The 26,733-nt window shown below is 36.8% G+C and overlaps 1 protein-coding gene across 2 annotated transcripts in view; it reads right to left on the bottom strand.

The window, feature by feature from the left end:
• ADK (adenosine kinase) overlaps nucleotides 1-26,733 on the bottom strand; it is a 269,009-nt gene that overhangs the window by 77,595 nt on the left and 164,681 nt on the right. For both annotated transcript variants that reach the window (XM_062496355.1, XM_062496357.1), the window contains exon 7: nucleotides 463-633. In XM_062496355.1, coding sequence (XP_062352339.1) covers nucleotides 463-633 — 171 coding nt within the window. The remainder of the gene's footprint in view (nucleotides 1-462; nucleotides 634-26,733) is intronic.

Genomic DNA, 26,733 nt, shown 5'->3' with positions numbered 1-26,733 from the left:
GAGCAAGTTGTAATTCTCTAACAGGACAAGTGACATCTTTGGCATCTACTGAAATATCCCAGTCCAGTGACCATAGATTTAACTTTCTAGTAACACCTTACATGGTCAGATTCCCTCTATAAAAAAGGAGCACCATGAATCACAGAATCATCAAGGTTGGAAAAGACCTTCAAGAACATCAAGTCTGACATCTGACTGACCATCACCCCATCAACTAGTTCTGCAGCACTAAGTGCCACATCCAGTCTTTTCTCGAACACCTCCAGGGATGGGGACTCCAACACTACCCTGGGCAGTTCATTCCAATGTTTGACAACCCTTACAGTGAAGAAATTCTTCCTGGTATCCAACCTGAACCTCCTCTGGCCCAGTTTGAGGCTATGTCCTGGGGAAGCAGGCTCTGAGACACAAACACTTAAGTGCAAGAGGTACAAATACTTCCATTGCTCTCTGAAGACTCACCGTTTCATTTCCAAAAAGAACATCCACGTAAGGCATGACTTTCATCATTGGCTCTTTGTAGAACTGGCTTATAAATGGTGCAGAAAGATTCAAGCTGAAGATCTTGTTGTTGGCAGAAGCCTGAGCAGCCACTTTTAATACTGCTTCTGGTGACACTGTCAGGAAGAATCCCTGCAAACATCAAAACAAATCCATGTATGTTACTAATTTTATATTAGGTACCACATGAAGCATGCTATTTCTGTAAAGTCTCTCCCAACCCACATTTGTCATACACGTGCACAGATAAAAACTTCTGGGAAATCATGCCTTTCCATTAAGGTATTAAAGAGGTGACAAAGAATCCGTATATGCCTAGAATCACAGCCTTTCAAAAGGAAATTTAACTCCTTACCTCTGCATTCCACAGACTACACTTTCCCATGGCAGCTAAGACTAATGTTCATATCTTAAAATGTGATGTATTATAATACAACATGTACCTTTACAGTACCAGAGTCAATCAGACTGTGCTGCTTAATTCCAAAGTCCAGTCTGATGGCTCTATACACAGCTAGGAGACTAATGAAATCCCTTACCTTAAACATTAGTACCTTGTTTACAATGAAAATGCTCACTTTGTAGCACCTGTTACTGTTTTGCAGAAAGAAACCTAGGGGTTTTCATGTTTCCACATAGGTATTTTAGTTGCCCCCTTCTTCCAAAAGTACTTTTCTTTGCTCAGAACATCAACATTTAAGTAGTACCGACTTCCACAAATCACTACTTGTCTACTAAATTGTGAAGGTTGATTTAAACCCTCTGAAGAACAAAGCTGATATTTTGAATTTAGCATTGCAGATGGTTAGCCCAACCATGCATATTCCAGGAGCCATGTAGATCCCCTACAGTTTCATTAATCTATTAATTAAACAAAGGCTTAGACTTTGTACTAATTAAACACATTTTGCATGTTTTGTTTTTATAATTCTAAAACTTATTTTACTAACTGTTCTCTAAACTCATTGAACAATAGCAATTTTCAAGCATGAGCAGCATGTATTAAATTTAAGGCCAGAGATAATGTCTAAGGTACAGTGAGAAACAACTTTGAGGAGGAACTGACAAATAAAACACCATCTCAGTTCTATCTATAACATCACCACCATGACACTCCAAAAGATGTAATAGTGACACAGTCTTATCTTCCAATTTTCATCCATATGATTATGCCTCTGAATCACTGAATAGCTGCATTTTCATACTGCATACTTCAGTTATCAGATTATTTTAGACATTCTAATCACTAGAAAAAATAATATAAGTCTCCAGATTAAAGACTACCTTGAATGTATATGTATTTATTTCTCCTTACTACACAATCTCTAGTCTAAAAAATACATGATTGATTTCAAAATCTGGGCATGATTTGCTAGCTGACAGTCAAAGTCCAAAGGGCACAAGAATCCTATGCATGTTGTGGAGCTAGTCAGTACCTCGAAGGACTGGAAGCCTGTAAACATCCAAGTTTCTTTGCTAATTTTACATTCCAAAGAATTAAAATGAACAGTTTATATAACTTCTCATCTCCATAGCAATCTCTACCATCTTTTAGTTTTTTATTTAATGAACAGAGAGATGGATTTAAAAAAAAAAAAAACCTGTTCTAAACACAAAATAAAAATCTTTCAAGGGTGATGTGTTGCCAGCTCTGGATAGATGACAGATTGTTCTGCAGTGGTCTACGTAAATAGTAACCTGGTCAAATAATTAGGCTTCTTACCAATTTTAGGCTGAAAACTTCATCTGAAGTAAAATACATCTGATTGTAATTTAAGGCACAGAACACTATCCCCACGAGATCTAACTCAGGCCTGCATCCAACTCCCTTTTCCTTGGAAAAGGCAACATAAAAGTGCTGAGATACAGATAGGAGAGTTTGCTTTTTAGATCCTGCAAAGTAAAGGCCAGGAAATCTCAAAGGCTACAGCTCTGTCTTCTGGGTTTCTTAAAAATCACTTCTGCCATTTAATTGCATTCTTCCATGGTTTTGTTTATATTTTTATTTAAATAACTGTTTGACATTAAAACATCTAGAAATTAAGAGTTCTGTGTATGACAACTATTTCCCAAGTACAACTTTTCTTGCAAAACAAAACTGCAGCAGTACAATCCACACAATGGAATTAACAAAGTAGAAAATAAAATTTGAACAGATATGGATTTAAAGAAGCTTAATCCAGCCCCCCTCTTCATTGTGTATTTAAATTTATTTTGTCTCTACTTTTAGTAGAATTCCATGCTGCCATGACCAGTCTATGACCAGTGTAGTTACAATAACGCAGCTTCCTAAGCTTAAATTACAGCCAGAGAATCCACTGGCCACCCTACTGCAGCATGCTACAATTGTGTACAGGGATGAACTCCTCTAAAAACCCCAGGTTTTCTTATATCTCACTTGGATTCAGAGCAAAGTTGCTCTCTGACTTCCTTAGAAACTCAGCCTGCAGGCTCTTGCAGCTGCCACTGCTTTTGGTCCAGAGAGATGTATACAAAGGAATGCCTAAGCCAAGTGTTCTTACCTAGTCTAACAATTAACTGTCAGCCAACATTAGCTTTGAGTGGAAGAATAAGTACATCCTGTATTACTAGTATGAAAGACTTTGCATTTCACCAATAGGAAGTTCTATTCCCACTCACAAAAGAAGGCTAAGAGGCTCCTCAGAAGGTATTCTATACTCTATACTCTATACTTCTATATTCTACACACCTTAGACTACTACAGAGAGTTTGGGGGTCTTATTTACCCTCAAAACCCAAAGGTACTCAAAACAACCATGAGGAAAATACCTCTAATCAGAAGACGAGACAGTTAACAAGCAAATTCCAACAGCTTGGGAAGTGTACATTGTAGAGAAAAATGAAAATACTGTGTATGTATCTGTCTTTGTGAAGGAGGGGATGTTGATGGACAACCAGTTCAGTATGAGCCAGCAATGTGCCCAGGTGGCCAAGAAGGCCAAAGGCATCTTGGACTGTAGCAAGAACAGTGTGGCCAACAAGAGCAGCCTGGCAGTCCCTCTGTACTGGGCACTGGTGAGGCCACGCCTCAAGTACTGCCTTCAGTTCTGAGCCCCACACTTCAGAAAGGGCATTGAGTGCTGGAGCATGTCCAGAGAAAGGTAACAAGACTCGAGAAAGATCTACAAAACTTGTCTTACAGGAATGGGTGAGGAACCTGGGATTGCTTTGTCTCAAGAGGAGGCCCAGGGGGAACCTCACTGGTCTCTACAACTGCCTGAAGGGAGCTTGCAGTGAAGTGGGGACTGGTGTCTTCTACTCTGCCTACAGAGAGGACAAGAGGAAATGGCCTAGAGCTGAGACAGGGGAGACTCAGATTAGATATTAAAACTGCTTTTTTTCATTGTTAGGATGGTCAGGCATTGGAATAGGTTGCCCAGGGATGTGGTGAAGTCACTACCCCAGGAGGTATCTACAACTCATCAGGATCTGCTGCTGGGTGATGTGGTTCAGTGGTTACAGTGGTAACCCTGGGTGGATGGTTGGACTTGATGATCTCAAACGTCTCTTCCAACCTTGATGATTCTATGATAGAAGGACATGTGACAGCTGGGCAGTGCAGTTACAGAAAGGCTAAGGCAGGAATACTGTACACTAAGAAAACCTATAAAACATCACAGGCTATCAGATATATTAGCAGCACAGAGCATTCCTTTGGCGTGTGCTGAGTATACCAGATGCTACTGCTTCATGATGTGCTACTATTTTCTGCTGCTCAAAATGTAATGAGTGTCTTCTCTGTGCCAGGAGGAAGGTACCATTATACCACAAGCCAGAGAGCAAGGCTGAACCAAACTACACACCAGCAAAATAGGATGGTATGCTGAATTATGTATATGCATGTTTGTATGCACAAAGCAATATCATTCTCAGGCACTGTAAGCAGTCCTTTTATTTAAATACAGTCCTTTGGTGGGGAAATACCTCCATTTTCCTTGTGGGATAAAAATAAACAAAAAGGAAGAAAGAAATAAGAAAAATCCATTCGTGTATCGCAGACACATGGCTGTGGGAGATGCAGTCACTTGTTTGTAAATTTTAAAATTCATTAAGATGTATACAACAGCAGAGTACAAAGTAACAGAGAATATCATATTAATGTCACTTCTACAATATTCAAGAATTCTTTGATGCACCTTATAAAATATGCCAGGGTACTGTGAATATTGGATAGTCTTTCATATTCATGTCTTTTTTTTTGTAGACACTAGCATTACCAGAAGGATTTGGTGAGTTTACACACCAGTAATTTGTCTTGTAAGCCACCTCTCTCATTTTTATCACACACACAGACCCAAAAGCTTTCTTCTGACCTACACTAAGCTCTTACAGCACCAGCTGTAGCAGATGTGAAGTCAGCAAATTAAGGGTGTCAAAAGTGTCAGCAGCACAGAAACAAAGTGTTGAGGAGGTGACCTCATGAAATCAGAACAACTCTGGCTTTGGTGAATGCAATTCTGTAAAAGGTGTTCTGTCCAAGCTGAGAAACCTTGCCTCACACTGATTTTGTGCTCACAAATTTGTCTGGATTACATAAGTGGAATGTTTGCACAATCAGGATCAAGATTTTTTTTTTCCTGAATATTTCCAAATAAATGCAGGGCAAGATGATAACAAACAGTCTTGCAATTTGGTATTTATTACTGTTTAATAGTCAAGAAGCAATATTGCCTCAAAAACATACAGAGATAAAAATTAGGATTGCTTTCAAGACTACTACCTGCTAAAATGCATTTCTTTCTTTCTTTCTAGCTCTTCCACATTCTTTGCCACTCCCATTTGCAGAGTGGGTTACATGAAGACTACTTTATCATATGAATGACAGGATTTTGAACCATGGTATTCTGAGCTGATTTGGGAATGCCATTCGGTAACAATGTAAGATCAGTAAATCTTAAGTGTGAATTAAAATATTTAACTTTCAGGAAAACAGATACAACAGTCTGCTGCCATTTAAGACAAATTATATTCTGCCAACAGGAAAGGAGCACATCATTTAATCCAAAATTATTTTATAACAAGCGTTTACATAAAAATGCAATCATGATGACATCACACTCTCATCCATCTAAAGGGTGGAATTTTTCAGCCACACAGAAAGCTTGACAGTTACGTAGTGACAGTCCTGATAAATACCACGATTCAGTAAAGCCCTACAGAAATCATCTAACTTCAAGTGTGCTGGCAGTTCCAGTGAAAGAATGAGAGTGCTGAGGCGCCAAAAAAACTTGCTCCGTTACATGACAGATAGAACCAAGTCAGAGCTTCTGGACCTGGTTAAGCTTCCTGCATTCTGCACACCAAGAGAGTTTGAAGCCACACACTTGGGCAGAAGAGGCATCCCTCAGCTCTGCTCTGCCATCAGTCTCATCTGCTGCAGTCTGACAGAAGTACCAGGGCTTGGAAAGAGTGAGGCTGAACACATGGCAGTTCCTGAGCTGGAGAATGAACCACTGGGTAACTGCTCCAGATGGAAGAACTTACACAAGGCTTCCAGGTGCTCTTACAACCAGAAGAGTCTGAAAGACTTTTGTGTTCCTGCCTCTGAACTGCCTGAGCACAGATGGGGTGCAGTCCATGTCCCACCCACTGTGAGACACTGCAATGAAATCATCTTCCCTCAGAACAGGAACCAGAAGGAATCTTCTCAAAGAGCAAAAAAGCTCTTTATGTGTCTTATTGGGTTTAAAAGAGCAGGGAGCAACTTAAAAACTAGCTTTAACATTGAAACATCTGAGCACATTACTTGGAATGTGCAAGACTGTCAATTTAGCAGATGTATTGACCCCTTACCTCTCAAACCTCTCAGTTTTGAGCATTTATACTTGCAACCTGTTTCTGTTTGAAATTATTGCTAAATTATTTTCCTTACTGAGCTACCACAGAATAGTCATGATGATACAGATATTAAAATACTCAGAGTATGGGGAAAAAAAACCCTCCAGAAATAATTAACAAACCCCTACAAATTAAATAATCAACATGACCTTTACTAATAAAGGTGCTTGTGGCTTTAAAGTAGTGTTTTACTTTCTCTAGGAAGGACAAAAAGCTCTTTACAACAATCCACTAGGGAAACGTTCTGTCTGCAAATTAGTGAAATACATGAACATTATTTTAATCTATGTACCTCTTCTTCCTGTAAAAGGTAATTTAGGAATTTACAAAGTACCTAGACAGTATCAATTGCATTTCTGAACTATATTTTATCTCAGTCATCAGCAAGCAGTTATTTAGTGAAACAAAACCTGCTGCTTTTTGTCCAGTTCCTACTGGAGACAGTTGTTTTAAATCAGGAAGCAAGGACAGCAAGAATGCAACAATTTCTGTGAGTAATTGTTTTGGCTTGTTCCTGTATGCCTTGTTTATTTTTTAGGAAAGTATTGCTTTATAACTGGAAAATGACTAAGCCATAAACTATTGTTTTATCATTCTGAGTGGCCAGTGTTTCTGTTTTCAATAAAAGCCAAGTTTCAAACAGTTTTCAGGAACATAGGAAAAAACCTAACTGTCAGTAAATGTGCTTATATTGACTGTGACATTTTCCTCTATGATGGTGCCAACATGTCAGAGGGAGAGGATTGCTTTCAGACTTGAACAGCTTCTTTGTTGCTGAAGTGAACTCTCATTGTTGCCATATTTATATCTATCAGTAGCAGAAAACTTTCAATATCTGGCATTACATGCTAAAGAAAACAATTATTTTATGCATATATTACCAATGTAATTTTAATCAATTTGGAAATATTTTTCAATTCTGATTACTATTGTTTAAACCTAGCACTCTCCAGGAGTTGTTCTAAGTCATGTTAAGGACAAAATAGTTGTGTGACTTTACTCAGGAGATGTGTACTCACAGTGTGGATGAGAACTTTAACAGTGAGGTGTAACACATGGGCCAGAGAGCAGTAATACACCTACTTCTGGTGTAGAGAAATGTTATCCCAAATAAAGAAATTCTCCTATTTCCCTGAAAAGTACAAAGTTAAGATCTTAATTCATCTTGCCAAAATGAGCTTAAGAATTTGGTTTGGCAATGCTTCCTTAAGTTGGCCCCTCTGTGGAAAAACAAAAACACCTCTCAAATATGCTCTCTGAAATTCAGTGTATAGTTTTACATGAGTTTACTAAGCTCAGCAAGTGAGATGTATACATTTAATTATACTGAATTTTTAACATAATTTTGGAGGAAGTACTAAACATCATCTGGGAGATAGGAGCCCAGAGATTTCATTACTTTGATTAATAATTCAACCTCTTTTGCCTCTGTTTATCCACTTGCAAAATAGTTATAATGATAAATACACCTCCATTGGCAGAACCAGTGGGAGGTTTAATTACTTAACATTACTGAAATGACTGAAATTTTGCGTTGAAAGGTATTATAGAGTATAGGGTATTACCATCAATAAAATATAAGCAAATCAAGCCAGCTATGATAAAGAGCAAGCCACTTCATTTCTCCTAGTATCCCAGAACCACTTTACCGTACCCTTTCCCTCCTCTTTTTTTTCATTGAAAACCAATTTAATCCTTACCGAGAAAGCCATGCATCTTAAGAAATTGTTAAACTGCTGATTAAAGAGAGAAACCATTTATTTCCCATTTCATCCTTTTAAAATAACTCTTTATTAGATTTGTCTAACTCGTCTATTAATATGAGGATAATGTTGTGTTTAGACCAAAAAGTAGACTCGGACGTGATTTTTATTGCTTAATTTAAAAATATCCAGAAGTCTAAAAATTTGCAGCAATATTATTGATGATGTTTGGAGCAATGAGATTACTGGTTTTCAATCTTACTTGCCAAAATTTTAAGCACAATCCCAGGATCCTTGTCCTGGCAAATAAGCACTACAAGAAGCATAGAATAAGGTATGGCTAATTTAGGCCCTCAATGATAGTGCAACTTTTGCTTTTTTTGTATATGGTTAGTTCCATTAATATAATGTGGCATCTCATAAATTATGTAAACATCAACCATATGTTGAATTCATTCAAGTTTGGTGTGTACATAATATTTACAGTATATTAGCAAATTGAGACAATCTATGTAACTACAAATGCATAGAGAATTTCTAATTCTCTAGGCAGTTAATCCTCAGTTCGAAAGCTCTCTAAGTAAATACTTTAAACAAGCCCATTTCTTGCTTATTAAAATAGCCTTGAACAAGAAGAGAACAAATAGGAGTATTTGCTTAATTAAATGTGCTTATATCAGCACAATGGTCTGTTTTATGGATACAGGTTAAACACTCAGAGTGGAACAATGACTGATATTAGTAGGTAATCACCACTGACTGACTGGGTGTTAAAAGGAAAACAGAAGTCTCACCAAGCTCTTGCTCTATACTAGTATATACTCCTGTACCTGTGGCCTCAGTGTCATGACCCTCAGGTGATGCAGATGTGATGAATAGTCACATAACATAAACGAACATAAGAATGAGTCCAGTGCCCTGGACAATAAGTCCATCTTACGGATTTCCCTGTCAACAATGTAGTTGAAGCATGGTTTAAAATGTTGCACTTAAATTCAGGTTTGAAAGCAGATATAAGGCATAATGAAATACAGGTATCTTTCTCCCTAAGCACTCTAATATTGAAACACTTCAGCAGAAACCTTTCTTCCCTCCCCCAGCTACCTTTGAGATCTTGCAATTTATAAGAACATAGCAGCATGGGGATTAAATATTAATCAAAGTCATTACCATCATCGTTAGAACATATTTCAAGAGCCCCAAAGAAAGAGCATATTATTTCACTAAAAAAAGATCATATCATCAGAAATATGTAGCATAGTAGGTATGAAGAGGAAAAAAGAAATAATCAAGTGGTAAGTCAAAAGAATCCTGAAGCTTATAGCACTATTCAAATGCTAACTCATCCTTTAACTTAGTCTGTTTAAACAAGGCAGACTCACCATGGGCAAAATTGAGTTCTATACAGAACCACAGACGCCCACAGTATATTTTAAAAATGTAACTTTGCTGAAGGAAAAAACCCACCCACGCAAATAAAATAAAATTTAAAAAGAGGGATCCAAAATCCATGATTATATTAGTAAAATTCTAGAGCAGCTCCAAAGCTTCAGTGGAGATCTGAATTCATATGGTCTGCGACAGAGCTTTCCAAAGCACAGCCAGGGTACCTGAAAACAACACTGCTCACAGGATGATTTATTCTTTGCATTAAAGAAAGGACCAGTTTTATAAAATGGTAGGACTTCCATTATTTTCAAATTAAGGTGTAAATGATTAATAAAACGAATACCCCTCCCAGTCCTCAAGGTATTTCCTAGCTGATTTTAAAGGTCCTACATATTCTTACAATTACTTTCTTGTTTAAACACCACTATTGCATAGAATTAAGAGCATAGTGCAACAAACTCAGAAGAGCGAAAATCCTAATTGCCATAATAATAAAGGATGTACTTCTCTCAATTCCTGGCTTACCAAGTTATGAGCAAGTGCATTAAATATTTCTTTCAAGTATCACTCTTCTCACAACTCTATCCTCCAAACCACAATTCCAACAAAATGTCTTTCACAGCAAATAAAACATTTACTATGAACATGCAATTAGGTCCTAATCGCTTGGATTAATTACCACATCAGGGTTTACAATAAAACATTTATTGCTCACACTTCCACACATTAAAATTAATTATTTAAAAGAACATTAATGTTATTGCTTGGCCTTTTAATTTTCATTATAGAAAGACCCTTACGTGGCTTTGTTTCTGAACACAAATAAATGAGGGTCAGGATCTCTGCTAATTCTAATAATTATTAATATAGTTGAAATGTGGACAGTTGTTAATGTCCAAACAGAGATATCTTCACTAATATTAATTTGGGTAATAATAACTGCTTGTAGAATGCTTTGAATACAATGAGTTAGGTAAGTGTTTTGCATTAATTGTTATAATCTGAAAAAGTACTTCCTTCAAATTCCAAGGGCGAGGGGGAAATACCCCTAATTATTAGCTTATTAGAGCCAAATAACACTTACATTAAGTTTCTGTTTCTAATGAACTTATGAGCTCATACCTCAGAAACCCACTTTTAAAAGCAGGACCACTACTGCAACCAGGGAAAGTAGTGTAGGTCTTTTACATCCAGATCTTATAACCTCAGGGGAAACTTTCCTGCTAAGACATTATTTTCTGTAAAGACATTAGTTTTTGTAATGCCATATTATTGGGGGAGTAAGAGACTTTAGTAGGTGCTTCACTTTGCACTGCTATTCAAGATGCTTGAATACCCTAAGTACACCCTATATAATACCCTAATTTATAGTTCCGAATCAATTTACAGATTAAAAACAACGGTGCAGAATACAACTAGCAATTAAGAAATCACTGCTAACTAGTAATTAAGTGACTTCTTCGGACTCATTTAAGTCTCCAAAACTTTTACTTTGTGGAAACCAAGGTTACATTCAAGGAGATACTTCCAATATGGCAATTCTAGTTTTATAAGTCAGACTTAAACCCCTGAACCAGTCTCTTCTATTTGTCAGTACCTAAATTAGTTTGCATGGTTTAATTCAATTTTTGAAATGTCAAAGTGTATAGAGAAAAAGAAGAGATTTATATGAGTTCATGTTCTTAAAAATGGCATTTAAAATTATATAAATCAAAGTGATTTTGAAACTCGGACAAGTCTCGCAGTCTTCGAAGAAATTTCACATGGAAAAAAACATTTCATGACAGGGATCAAACATGAGAACATCCTTGGAAGTATTCAAAATGAGTGAACATAAAGCAACTGTAAACTTCAAATTTGCTCTAGCAAACCTCTAAGGGTCCAATGCAATGTGAATTAGTGCAAAACACTGCGATATACTAGATCTGTGCGTATTTGAAACGTATGGACAAAATTATGTGGACAAATCATACAGCCTCTGATGTCCTATCAGCTTCTAAAAAAGCACTTCAAAGCACAGCATCCCAGGTGGTACTCTAACAATCAGAAATAAGCCATTTTACTCTGAAATAAACACCACAAAATGTATACACTTTGCAAACAAACCACATAGATGCATTAGAACACCTTAGAGTTTGAGATCCTTCTGCAGCCCTTCCTCTTCACATGAAGCATCTCTGAATTCCAAATTATGAAGTCAATGTCATTTTAATAATGCCTACAACCCTATATGTAGACAGTCCTTTGAAAAGGAATAAGCTCTGTTACAGAATATTAATCAGAATATCAATTATGAAAAAATGTTCCCCGTTCTTTTTTACCCTTTACTTGTATCTTTGCCCATTCAATTTGTATCCCTGAAAAGAGAGAGAATAAGAAAAATAGACAGTAAAGCTATCATAATGTATTTAACAGTGTTAACTTGTGTGTTAATTTATACACTATAACCATGATTTCTGGATTACACTATCACTGAATAACATTGATATATTTGAGGCACATAGCAAAGACAAACTAAAAGCACTCCTTTTAAAACCAGCATTTGAGCTCAAGTTTCAGTGCTTTTATAGGAAAATGAAGTTGGAATCTCTCAAAATCACCTACTTAGTTTAGAGAGTTTAAATCCATTCCTTATGCTAGATAAACAGAATTTCTACTTTTTAAACAAGAACACTTTGAATCTGTATTACAGAATAACCTCATTTTAGGGAATGAAAATTGTTAGCCCATGTCAAAGTAAAATGCAGCATGCATTCTTAAAACATGGAAAGTGTCTGTCTCAAGTTTTTGATTTATTTTTATGCATCTGTATTAATGACATGCCTTCATTTACAGAAAAGTCAGATGGTTTTGTCCTTACTGGAGCTTGTTTTCTCTTCAAAACAGCTAACTATGGAAACCAAGGGGTCCCTTTTTTACTCCTGTCCCTACAATGCCTCCTCATCAACATCTATGGTCCAACCCAGTCATGAGTCTAGCAGAGAGGTAGGTATCAAACACTTCTGTAAATAATAAGGAACAGAAGTAATGATGGTACCTTGAAACCAGAGCTCAGCAGTCATGGATAAATTCTTCAATTTGCTGATGTTTAGAGCTCTAATTTTCTTCAGTAAAGGCAATCAAGACACAAATCAGTTATTTTCACAAAACTCTGCCCAGGAAAGCAGTATCTATATGATACTATTTAAAATATCTTCTGAAGAACAAAATTAAACCTAAGAAGTTTCCTTCTGAAACATGCTCAGAACTGGTACAAATCACAGAAAAACTTAATAACACTCATGTTTATCCATAGCAATAATCACAGATAATCAAAGGGTTAAGTAGTTGGCAATGACATGAACAACAGAAAAAATTATTTGACAAGAATCCACCCTCATTCCAATCTCTACCAAATCAATTGTAATTATAAATTTTCACCAAAGATGTCAGATTCTTATGTTAATCTCTGCACAATCTGACATGTCATTCTTCAACTTGTATAGATGTGAACAGTTATCATTTTGTTTGTATGTCACCACAGACAACATAATCAATAGTTTTCATATCTTTCTGTTCATACTTTTTGTTAAAATGAATTTTATGAGTGCTGCTTACTTTTGTTCCACTATGAAACTTGTTACTGCTTGAATAGAGAGTACTTAATCTCAACAATAAACATTATAATGTATGATGGAGCAGTCAAGGGGAAAAAAAAAAAAGTTCCAGCATTTTTTTTTCAGTCCCCATTTTAACATAGTCTGTCCTTATCAAATTAATATCTAACAACAGTGACACGAAAGCAACACAATGGATGGCTTTGTTCACTTTATATGTACTAATCCAAAGCATAAACTGCCTTTCACTCCTTTTCCTTTTATGCTCTGTAATTCTGTAGTAAGGAAATCTTATTTCATCAAACTCGAAGCAAAAAAAAATTATATCTGGAAATAACTGGTTCATAAAATATTACATGTCAGCATCACTGATTTAAAGAAGATCCACAACAGACAGATTGCTTGTTTATTGTTTCCATACACAAAGAGGAATGCTGGAGAGCTTTTCTTTCTGACCTGTCACTCAGGTGAAAGAACCATGCAGGCACATTCAGCTCCTCGTGCTCTACAGCACAGCTCCCTCACCTCTGAGCTCAGTCAGCACAGCTGCTCCGTACCAGCAACAGACAACAGCTGCACATCCTTACTGTGCTGACACATTTACCTATTCTTCATGGATGCTACTTTAAAAAGGGTAATTTTTAAATCAGTCACCAGAGGCACAAACTGAAATGCAAAGAGGGCAATAAATTTCGTGCTGGCATGGACTTTACTTCAGCTTTTACAAATGAACACCACTGCACCAGTGGTGACACTGGTCCTGATTTTTGTGTTTGCTGAACCTGAGTTCAGACTAAACTGACTTTCTTGATACTCAGTCAGATGGGAAGTTTCCCTTCCAGGCATCAAAACAGACCAAACTGCTCCAATGGCAAGAACTTCTTTTGGATATAATGACCTAGCTAAGGTTTGAGGCTCTAGCTTCACCAAATGTGTACTTTAAACACTTGATACCCAACAAAGAGCGTTCAGATCTTCTGCTGCCAGCACTCAACTAATTTTATCCAGTGTGAACTAGAAAGAGCTGGCTTCATCCACACCTTACCAGCTTAAAACTGACATACATAAATCACAGAATATGCTAATAAGAGGTTTAGCCAGAGGTAATTACTGCTAGAAACTGCAGGGCTGGCCTTTTCTAGAAGCAGAGAAATTACAAGAGGCCCCCTTGAACAAGAGCCTCAGGCCTGTGAAGCTTATGCACTTAACTTTGTAAATCCAACAGGACTCAAGTCTAAGTCTAATGCACATCCATAACCTTGGAGTAATAATACTTCAGGCTGCTGAAACAGCAGACTTCAGAAAATGGTTTGCAGCACAGCAGTACCTCTGTACATGTGTAATAAACAATCTCTTAAGTGTCTTCTGACCCTATTTGCTCCTGACAAACTGCATTCATATGCACAAGAGTTGCAGAAGTCTTCCCCTGAACTTGCTTTTCTAGCAATTTGCTCTCCACAACAATTGCTTACATCTCACACACCCTGCCATATCCCAGGCCACTCTAATGTTGAAACAAAGGAACTTTAGATTATTCATTACTATTAATAGTCCTTGGAAAATATTCAACAATTTCAAGACTCTGGTAACATTTTAGAATTCAGATATTTAACACCACTGATGATTACCAATTTTCCACAATTACTACCGTAATCATTCTATGAGGATTCTATCCTGAGAAGAGGACACAGATGACCAAGAGATGTTTGAAACTTCTATAAAACATCTTCTGGATGTCTGGCATTTTGACAGAGTAATACTTTGTCTGCTTTTCTGACTGCCTCCTACAAATTGTGCTTGGATATTTTTCTTATGGCAATAGAGTCTGTTGCGAGGAGACGTGCACCTTGGTTTTACTACAGTGAATTATGCATCTATTCAGAGATTATGCTCTCCCCAATGAACACCCAAGCCTGCTAAAAAAGTCTGCCAACATACTGTGAAGATCTGGGAAATGGCACACCCTCACAAATGCCAGATGTAATTCTGCCCACAAGAAAAGTCAGATGTATTCCTCCAATAAATTCCTACTTCTTTGTCTGCCTCTTGGTTGATATATGATACTACTGCAGATGTATCCAATTTTATTAAAATTTGTCCCATCAGCTCTACTCTAAAAGGAGATTTTCAGATTTACCCTGAGTTTGTGCACATTTGTTACAAGTTGCTTTTAAGATGAAACCCAAGTGTTAAGCTTTATTCCATTTAGTTCAGCAAGGTCCATATCTGGTCAGGCAGTCTTCTGTGTTTGTGGGTGTATTTTTCTTAGAGTGCTTGGATACTTGAGCTCCCACCCCAGTAAATGTTTCAGGTAGCCATGAAACTGGAATTATTCTGTTGAGTTTGGCTAAATTTGAAACTCCTCATAAATAGTGGAGTTCAAGCTACAATACATCCCATGGGACTACATGCAAACCGCAAAGATCTCACCACAGTAAGCTCCTCAAATCCAAGCAGAAGCTTTGCTAAAGAACTAAACTAGAGAATAACAGTTGTTAGTGTTTAAAACTTAATATTGAAAGCTGTTCTTTAATGAGTGGCTAATAAAGTACTTCACTATGGAGATACTGGTAAACCTATAATTACAGATATCACTCAATTCCCCCATTCCAAAGACATCCCTGATGTTAATAAGTACACTGGAAATTCGCACAGCTGAAAGCCAAAACAGTTGTGTCTGTGGTCTTTGCTCAATTTGACACTAACAAAATTGTGGACTACTCTGAAAACCTTATGTCCAAAAAAATCTCCAAGTACTTTTCTGTATCCACTAGAAAGTTATATAAAATGGCGATTCAAAGTAATTTTGAAAAGGCTTTTTGAGTGAATATTTACTATAATTTAAGCGTGATAATTTACCAGTAGTCATATACACTGGAGAAAAACTGCATTTGATACATATTCAAGATCTTCCTAAGAGGGAACACTGAGGAGGCCAGGTCAAAACTTTTTGAATTGGGAAGTATTAATACTTGATATTGAGCTAATATTGTAAAATCTTGCACTGAATTACCCATACATTTAAAGACTGATGAAATAACTCCATATAAATAAATTCTCCTCCTTCCTCCACCCCCTCAAAATACAGATATACAAATATGCTGCTTGTTCTGCACTGTTTCATATATAGAAACTAAGCTTTTAATTCAACTTGCCTTTCTGTAGTATTACTATGCTTTAGAAAAGCTTGTGTTTTGTTTCTAAAAATGACATTTTTGGCATTATGCCCACATTACTTAAGATTCTGAAGATACTGTCCACAGTCATCCTCCCACTTCCAGTCATTCATTTTGCAATCAGTGTTTGCAGAGGCTGATGATCTAGAAAGTCCCTTGTGATGTTTTTACTCCACTTCCTCTCTTCTCCACTGAGGGAAGTAAATTCTAGTCTACTCTATTCACATTTAAAGGGAGCACAGAGTGTAAAAGTTAGTGATGCCCACGGGAAGATACTTTTCTGTTTGGGACAAAAAAGAGATTAATATTGTGTGAGAAACAGGGAGATAAATCTTAACCTAAGTGTGCAAATAATTTGGGGTTATCATTTTTGCCACTGTGGTGTCACAACTGGCCTTGTGATAGATGAGTCTTAGTCTGTGTATGAAATTAATATACACTAAAAACTTTATTAATGGAAGTATTAATTACTCCAAGATGATATCACACTTTGAATCTAAATCGAATACTGCTCAAGAGCACACTGAGGATAACTAAGTATTGTTAATGAGCACCTTTCTCAAATGAGGAAAATACAATAAAGATTCTGTACATTTCAGTTCTTGCAGAAAACTATCTAAAAGCTTATTGGGGCTTCCTGTAGAAACAGAAAACCTCTAAAAGGGGCCTTCAAAGTTGGCAAAATCAGTAAATTTAATCTGTCCACTTTCTTCTGACCTTTAAACCTGACCTGAAAAAAGTGTTCAGCAACATAAATTTGATCTCTAAAGGCTGCTGCAGATCTCATTTTCTGCTGTTTTTCCATCAGGCATTTATGGGACTTGCTGGTGTTACAGGGGACTAGTAAAATGTCGAAGTAATCCTGCAGTTCCTGTGTATGAATTCAGCTTTTCCCTGTGAAATGACAACATTTTTTTTTGTCTGCCAGGGTTTTTTCAGATACTGGAGTATAAGACTAATACCATAGGTGTGACGTTATTTTTTTTTTCCATTTGGTAACATTAACCAGATCTAGCAGTTCAAGTGTTGAAACAAAAGAATTCTTTCCTGAGCCAATAAGGTGGCTTGGTGCACATCTGCACTAATTGAAATCACAGCATGGTTTTTCAGGACAGGAATTGTATCCAAAGCATACAGAGGATTTGAAGATCTTGGTTGTGTGTTTGTACATTCTCACAAGTGCAGAGGAAACCAGCTGCTTCCATTTATGAACTGTGCTGATACATGTGCCTCAACATACCAGTGACATAATGTGCAACTTAGCAAACTAAAGATTGGCCAACTGTTTTAACAAGGAAAAGGAAAGGACAGGTATAGAAGGCAAGAGAATAGAAAAGAATTCATAATAAAGGCATCTAATTTTCAAGTAGCACATTCTATAATTTATGCTGTAATTCTCAATGATTAGAGCTGGAGGATAAAAATAACTGGTTATTGCATCATCCTGCCCTTTCTCCACCGATAATGGCCCTTGACTTCCAAGTTCCCTTCTTCCATCTTTTTGACTATTGCACTGTTTTTCCATAATACAGCCACCAACTTCCAACCCAAATTCACTTTCCACTCACATTATGTTATATAAAATTTTGATTTACATTCTTCTTTCTGAAGTGTTCTTTCTCTCTTGACTTTGCTAACATTTCCCTTTCAGATGCTCTTAACTAACAACTCCTTCAGTGCCTTTTTTAAAGATCCCCTTCTACAGTACTGAACATGGTTCTACAGGGGGGTTTAACATATCTTTACACCACTTCTGCCTACAGCCTGTTTTGAGGTAATCATTACCAAACACATTTCAGCTGACAGTGAAAGGACCTTTTTTTCTTCTCCTTTCTCAGAGAAAGTCCTGCCTTATTCTGTCCTAGCTGAGATCCCTAATTTCAAACCACATTCTCAATGCAAGTCTTTTTTTAATCTTGTCATTTGAATTCTTCTAATAGTTTCTCCATAAAATTTCCTTTACTTATCAGTCACACAGCTTAAATTGAGCAGGCACCACCTTATTCCAACTTTTTAAAGAAGGAATACAAATAATTTTCCATTCATCACCTTCCTGAATCAAGTATTCAGGATTTGACTTCTCTTCCAGGCTTTGATACCCATCTTAAACCAGATTATCTGTGAGCATGCACTCACTTCACTTTTGAAACAATTAGCTACTTGCTTTTATGCCATTCTGTTCCATAAGCAGGTGGACAGTTTCCCATAAGCTCTCCTTTTCCAACTCCACTATAAAACTTTTAGCACTGGAGATTCTGGAATACTCAGACCAACATCATTGCTATGTTCTTATTTTTATATGCTGTCCCTACAGCACACTCTGCAACAGGAAATATTTCTTTGTAGCATCCCAGCAGGGCTTGGATCTGTCATTGGGCTCCAAGGCACTACAACAATAGGATGAAAAAAGAGTAAGTTTGTGTGAAAGTTTATAGAGAATGTTCCTGAGAAAGAGAGGAAAAGTTCACAGTTTTGACTGAGTTTTACTCCATGCAACTCATGTAATACTGACCACAGTCACTACAGTTGCAGCATATGGACTAAGACAACTGAAGTAATGGAGGGGAAGATAGCTGCAATTCTTTTCTTAAACAGCAAAAGTAAAATCACTTATTATTGACTTAGTCTTGGAAACTCATAAAAGCATTTCTATTCAATAATTAGATACTGCACAGCAGAGGGAGTTATACCAAAGACAGTTAGGATCCTGACATTATTACAACAAAAGTAAAATTTAGATCAATCAATGAATTTCAGTGTCAACAGAAGAAAATTATGACTGTGATCACATACAGTCATAAGCATTCCTTTGGAAAAAAAAAAATCATATAATTAAAGGTGCTAGTTTCCACATCAAATTCCACTTTGGATGTGGTTAAATTCCAGCTTGGTTAAGTATTTCCTGTCTATTTAATTTCATTCTGTAGATCCAGCTGCACATAGTTATTCCACACTTCCTGTTCTAAACTATCACACAGTGAGTTATTGAGCTTCATTCTTCTTGATTCTTTATATGATGTATCAATTACATCATCTAGAAAGTGTTTTGAGACTCTCTGAGAAGTCACCAGAGATGTCAGGTTATATCCCTAACAAACAACATGTAGTTCAAACTTTCAAAAACCCCAACTTTTAAAAGGTAGTATAAGTAAAATAAGAATTGTTAGATTATGGCAAATTATGCAGAGTGGCCATAAATAAAAGCCAAATAAAAATTAATTCCAGACTGAGTTTTCAGAAAAGTTACCTCAATTTCATCATAAAGATGCTGCAGTTTCTACAATAGTATTAGGGGGGAGGAAAGAACAAGGAGATTTAGAAGTAATTATACAATACGAAAAGACTGACAAATGTATTGTTCTGTATTTACTCCCTTTTGCTTTTTTGCATTATATATGAAATAGGTGACAAAACATAAGTATGCCCTGTCAATCACTCAGTAATACCCTAGCACTCTCACCAGCTCACAAAGGACCAGAGAAGCTGAGTCCTCAGATAACACTTGGTCTAAAAGCCTTAAAAGCATTTAAAAATACTGATCAATATATAAAACTGCACCATATATAATCCCCAAAGGGAATCAGTTCACTTTCCTGTTACAGTCAGAAATAGAAATAGCAGCCCTTGGCTGTCCAGCTTTCACAGACTTGGTAAACCTGGGCTTAACAAGTAGGTTGCTGCTATTCAGTTTTTAATTTAGGATTCAGTCAGATAATCCAGTATCAGTTGTTCATACTAATCTTCTATTTCCTCCAGAAGTCAGGACAACTAAGGCCTCTCAAACTGAACTCTGAAACCAGGATCTGTTGACAAGCAAAATGGCACAAGCCATCCTTTAAAATCTTGTATGATTATATGTGTGGGAAGGAAAAAGAAACAGTGCTCTAGCCATGGACAGGTGGCACTCAAACTCATGACCAGAATTACTGGTGATTCCAAGCATTCTCCACAGGCACCTCAAACATGCAGCACTCGCTCAGTCACAGGCACCAAGTCTCTTCATGCAACAAGAAAAACATTTTGGAGGACATGAACATATTGTCAGCATGGATAAGCAAAGCAATAATACATCTGAATGAATTAAGAGTAAAACATTCATCCATCCACATGGGAGCTGTCCCATAACTTTCATCAGTTCCAGCCTGAATAACCAAGAGGATATTTTATCTGAAGATGGCCCTAATTCCCATCACTTTTAAACTTAATTTCTGATTTTGCATCTGGAATGTGCTTCAGGAATTTGGGCCAGCATGTTGGGAAGTGACGTCCATTTCTGCACTGAAGCTTCACTACCCAAGCCTCTGTGACCAGATGGACTCACAGGAGCTCACTTACCCGTGATGCAACTTCAGCAAACAAAATCCTCTCTTGGCTGTACCACAGTGATGAGTACAGTGTGGAACTCACACTAATCCATTGCTTCAGTCTTTCCCTTCCTAAAGACTCACAGAGGTTCCACATTAAAGTCCTCAGGGTAGAAGACATCACCTTAGACATCACCTCTAATCACACAATCTGCTGATGGACACATGGTTCTTGTGGGGAAGCACAAAGGGCATGGATGTAACTTCAGCAGAATGCAGCCTCCTGATGCTGACTCTTCATTAAAAGGAATAAATTAGTTAAGACAGGCACCTGGACATCTATGCAAGAATTCTGCACAAACATTTTCTATAAATAAAGACTAGTTGGTAGCTACCTTTCCCCCTTGTAACCAACACACAGGAACACAGAACTTATTCTGGTTACAGACTACAATACTTACATAAGGTCTATCTACACATCACTGCCATTTCCTCAAGAAACCTAGTTATAACACCACTTCTCTATGACATTCTAACAAACAGATTTCATCATTCAAATAGTCTGAACCAAATTAATTTCTTGAAGAAAGTCTGCTCACTGTGTCTCAAAACATAGACAAACATAAAGAACAACATATGCTGCCTATGATACCACAAGGCATCAAAGGATTTGGATGTGGTAACAATACTGGTGGAAAAACCATTTCCTACCAATAGCAGGGACAGCGTGTTAGTAAGACTAATTAGTAAGACACATTAGAAAGACAAAGACTTGCTATGATTCCTTCAGCACATTTCAGACTAATGACCCACAATAGCAAAAGACCTATTGGTTTTACAATGCAGATCAATGCTTATATGCAGTGAACAGCTTTTCTTGATTCTGTTATACAAATTACAAGTTGCGCTGGAGAAATGGTAACAGCACACTAAGTAAATGTAATTTCTCTTTTGTTTACACTTCTGTAAATCACAGTACCAGAATACCAATAAAGTTTCTCCACTCAAGTGAGGAAAAACGAAAGAACTTAATACCATGAAAAGTTTCCAACGTGGAAATACATGTCAATTAATCCACAAAAGTAAAAAAAAACCCTGGGCACATAGAGACACAACCTGGGAGACATAAGCTAAGCTATTTTCACATTCAACCTCAAATCAATTTTACTGCAACATACACATAATGTTTCACATCAGGATAAATTATAATAAAATTTACTTTATTCTTTCTAAACGTATTTGCTGATGCAGGGAAACATGACCAAACAATGAGTCTCCATTTAGCAGTGGAAACACAGAAATTATATTTGATTTTTTATTAAAATAACATGTGAAAGATGTATTACAGATTGAACTTCCTTTGGGAAACTTTAGCTGCCCTGGGAGACAATACAGCTTATAATATTTCTTTTACTAAGAATATCCATAATAGTTTTGGAAAGGTCTTAAAATAAAATCTAAAATATGCATGAAATATATGTTTTTCATGAGTTCTTTTTTCCCTGTCTTTTCCTTATGAGCTCTAAACTGCCAATTTTAATGTTTTAATATTTAATTCAATTCACTTAGTCTTTTCACCCTTTGCCTTGTAGGACTTAGGAGAGAAAGGTTGAAAAGCTAAAGAAAGGGGGAATTTATCTAATTAAATGGAAATCTTTTAATGATGTTATGAAACCACTCAGAGCAATGTTTTAGATTTGCTCCTGCTGTTGTTTGAAGCTGTGGTGTTAAAAATGCCCTGGTTAGAGTTACAGACTGTTCTAAAAAACTGTGAGGAATTTATGTAGGATTTAAAACAGACACATGCTTTTAAAGTTGAGAACCTTCAAATACTACAGCTAATCCACACAATAATTCAACAACCAACCATGCTCAAATTCCTAACAGATACCATATGCAACCTGTAATAAAAACTGCATCAAGGTATTTCAAGCAATAGGATAATTTCATTTTCCACTTAAGAGTCCTATTTACTTTTAATTAACAAACTCTTATAAAGTGCATGAAAATTATTATATAAACCATTTTGCATACAATGCTTATACTGAAAAGGCTCCTGAAGATATTTTACTTTCTGAAGAGATTGGGTTATTAAGGAGATTAATTATGAGAAAATGACCAATCATTTATTTAAATACACTTGACAAACATATACCACAACAGTGCCTTTTCTTTTTTTATAACTACGACAAAAAGAAAGGACAAAGTGACCCATCTGGTTCAGAAGCAGCAAAGGTGTAAGTCAAAAAGCAATAAGGAAAGCAACCTCCAGAGTTCAATGTCATGTATCCGGCAATGGAAAATGGTGCTTTGACAATACAGGAACACACTGTAAGGATCCACTGAATTTAATGATTTAGCCTTTACATTTTTCTACCTTCTTTTTCATTCTAATATCCCCTCTTTCAACATCCTCCTCTCGTCCCTGAGGATTACACATCTTCTGGAATTGGACTTTCTCACAGGACTAACTATGGTAATAAAGCTGAACCCAAATTCCTGTAGTACTTAAAAAAATGTACTTCATACAAATAACAGGATGTAATTCCTCTTTTGACTGTCTCTTTAGTTAAGCAATATATTTAGTTGGCTAAATAATTAGGCCATTGCTAAATGTGAAGATTTTTCAAATGTGAATCTAATTAGACTAAGTAAAGAAGGTATTTCATGGGAAATTATTTTTTGCCTTCGAGGAGATGATTCTACACTCAGTGAAATTGTGTCGTCTTATTAACACTCAGCTTGTCTGGTACAGGTCATGAATGATTTACTCCTGTACTCTGTTCCAAATTACAGATTCAGTAGTTCTTGAATACCAGCAATCTCTACCAAAATTCTCAGGATTTCTATTAAAATGCTATATTTCACGGAAGCAAAAATTTGACAGTGTGAATGTATTTTGAAAAACCAGTAAAAAATTCTATTATGTCGAATGAAATATTTCTTTAAATAAATGAATTAATTGTTCATTACTAAGATGGGAACTTGGCATTCTTAATTGAGGAGGTTCAACTTCAGACCAGTGAAGTCCATAACTGCTGACAGCCACAAGCTACCAGAATACCAGAAGACAGACAGAATTTCCACACCCCCCCCCCCCCTCTCCCCCCGCATTTCCTAAACACTTAAAGAATATCTGACCACTATCAGATACAGAATATTTGGCTAGATGGATTTTAGCCCTGGTCTGCTCTGATGGAATTTGTTTTGCAGATATGAGCAATTGGAAAGATTTTAATGTATCCTTGGGCATAGAAGCCTTTTACTCTATGAAAAGATTATAATTCAACACAGCACAGCTATTTAATAAACACAGCATGTATTAAACAAAGTATTTAAACTCTTCCATAAAACACCAAGAGCTCAGTGGTAATTCCTAAAGATGGCATAAATAACAATATGACTATACAACTCCAGAGAGAAAAAAATCTTACACTGTCCACCTGAGGTAATGAAAGTATTTTGCAGCAACATAGATTTCCACTCATTAGAGCATAGGAAAAAAGGAAACAAAATGAATAAATATGACAAAAAAATTATTTGTCGTGAAACAATTACTTACATTTAAATTCACTCTGTAACTAATTAAGTGGCCTAAATTTTGGGTGCTCCCCACTTCTCCTTCTGACTGGCCACACTGAACATTCACAAAGCTTTTTTTGCACTGTAGAGTATAATTTCCTCTGTATTAACACTTCGACAAACTTCAGCAACTTACTAGTGTTCACTGAGTGGAAGCATGATCACTCCATCTTCCAAAGTCTGGTGTTCACATCTCTTAAAGAAATTATTTGGAAGATAATGCTGTACTTCAGCTGTGACTTCCCTTAATGAACTACTTTTCAGAGTCCAAACCTGAATTAAACAATTCTTACTTTTACAAATTAAACATTTCAGCTAAAGTATTTCTCAATTATTGCTAAATTCTAGGTTTGAAAGCTGTGGTTTTATGCATCTATAAGCTACTCAATAAAATGGTGCTTTGTCTTTTTTTGTTCCTGAGGTTGTTTTATGAACAGATGAAGGAAAAATGATCATAAAATGAAGTAATTTCTAAAAGCAAAATTATTGACTTCAACTGAAATGCTTTCCTAAGATTTTTAATTGCCCTAAATTTGTGAAAAACTACCCAGGAGATCAACAAATTCATATCAATGAACTGCATTATACTATTGAGAGAACCCTTGGCCTCAAGCCAGGGAGAACAAATAGAAACGGCCATTTTCACTTGGCTGCAAATTATCAAAAAGCTAAGAGAAAGCTATGCAGTTAAAGTGACATGTTTGTATGGTGGGAAAAAGATCAAATATTGATCGTCCAAGCTGAGGTAATTAGAGCAGTTGTCAAGGAGATGTGATGCATGTCGTTAGCCCTACAGAAATGCATCTTTGTTTTATATTGAGTGAATTAGCTGTTCAGCAGTTGGCAGCAATTTTTTCTTTTCTTTCTTTAAAAGGCCATACACCATTCAGTAGCAACATATTCCCGCAATTCAAATTTTTAAAAAATAAACATACACAAATACACGTTAAAAGCATCTTCTAAATACTGGAAGCTTTTCTACCTAGACTTCTATGGCTATTTTGTCAAATGGACGTGTAAAACATGCATCTTCCCATGCTTACACCAGTGTAAAACCTCCAGCTGCAAATGGAGAGAAAGACACGTGGCGTGGAACTGAAGCGCCTGCTGTTTTATTAGAACCTTTCCACCTCACCCTAGGCAGCAAGTCCTTGCAGATTAATGTCAGTCCACTGAGGACTGGAAGCTCACAGCACTATGGACACCACAGAGACCCATCTGCTGGTGCTGGTGGCACTCATGCATTTCACTCAGCAGTGAAATGGTGCCCCTCGGCCAGCAGCGAGCCCGCGGTGCCGAGATCTCCACGTGCCTCCCCTCTCCTCCAGCAGCCAGAGCCCAGCACAGCCCAGGCTGGCAGCAACACCTTCTGCCATGGCCCTGGCTTTGTCAGAGCTCAGCTCTGGGACACTTGTGCCAGGGAAGGTCAGAACAGAACGTGGCACCTTCTAGAAACGCGCAGCTCTGCAGGGTTACCAGACTCCCCACAAAGACATGGTCTAAACCAGCAGCTGCAGCTCTGCAAACTGGATTTATACGCTTCAGCCATCAAATCTGAATCTATCAACAAGGGAGATCATTATGGACAGGACACGTAGCCTTTGTGGCAACTGCATGTGTCAGGTCTAATCTCTTCAGACAAAGAAGTGTTGTTTCTGGTAGACATTTACTAAATATCTTCACCTACTGGACTAGTGGCAAAATACCCTCAATCCAATTCCCCCAAAAATATCCCCAAATGACAAAAGGTGAGATGTACAAAATCTCAATTCACAACTGCAAAATACCCCCAGGATGACACTAACTGGGAACTTAATTTGCTATCTCAAGGATTTCCCTTCAGTGTCACACAACTATTAAAGTGGTTTTGTGCTTCCAGCTGTACGACTGTTCTCAGTTGTGTATGGTTTTGCAAAACTTCCCACTTGGGTCAAAATTTGTCAATGCTGGATGGCTTCTTTAAGCTAAAATAATAATCTTTCCAGGAAATGTTAAGCAGAGGACTTGAAAGGAAGGCATGAAGTAGCTCTGACTTGAATTCAATTCTCCATAGGATGACAAACATGTGAGGACTATGCTTTATCTTAATGCACTGCTAAAATATCTTTTAAATAGTAAAGAGTGAAGGATATGAACTTGATCAAATCCAGCAACTTATTTTTCCAAAGACCAAGTCACCTCTCTGTTCTATCTTGCAGATATTCCTCTCAAGAAAATCTGGTCTGGAAACCATCTGAATAGAGAGTACAGCAAACAGCCCCCTTCCAGTAGAATACTGAACTAAGCCTCAAAGTCTTATTACCTTACCATGATGATCCCAGAGTTTTATTTTTTAAATACTTATAACCATTTTAAAGCTTCAATAATAACAGATTTTCATACTGTTTTCAAGAATTCAAAAAATTTTTATAAAGAGAAAACAAAACACAGCTGCTCAATCCACCAATAAAAAACCTTCAGCATATTAATATACAAAATGAAATAACCCGTCTTTACTGCTTTGCCATGTCTTTAGTTTATTCCAAGTAATTCAATAAAAATAACTAGCTTTAACAGAAGCAGACCAGGTACTGGAGCTGATATTTTTTCATAAGCCTCTGTTGTTTTGAAGCAGAGCTGTACA

Source organism: Cinclus cinclus, chromosome 7 (assembly GCF_963662255.1).
Source record: "Cinclus cinclus chromosome 7, bCinCin1.1, whole genome shotgun sequence".
In the NCBI taxonomy this organism is placed as follows: domain Eukaryota; kingdom Metazoa; phylum Chordata; class Aves; order Passeriformes; family Cinclidae; genus Cinclus; species Cinclus cinclus.
The sequence above is the reverse complement of the archived record's forward strand: the minus strand, read 5'-3'. Positions and strand labels throughout refer to the sequence as shown.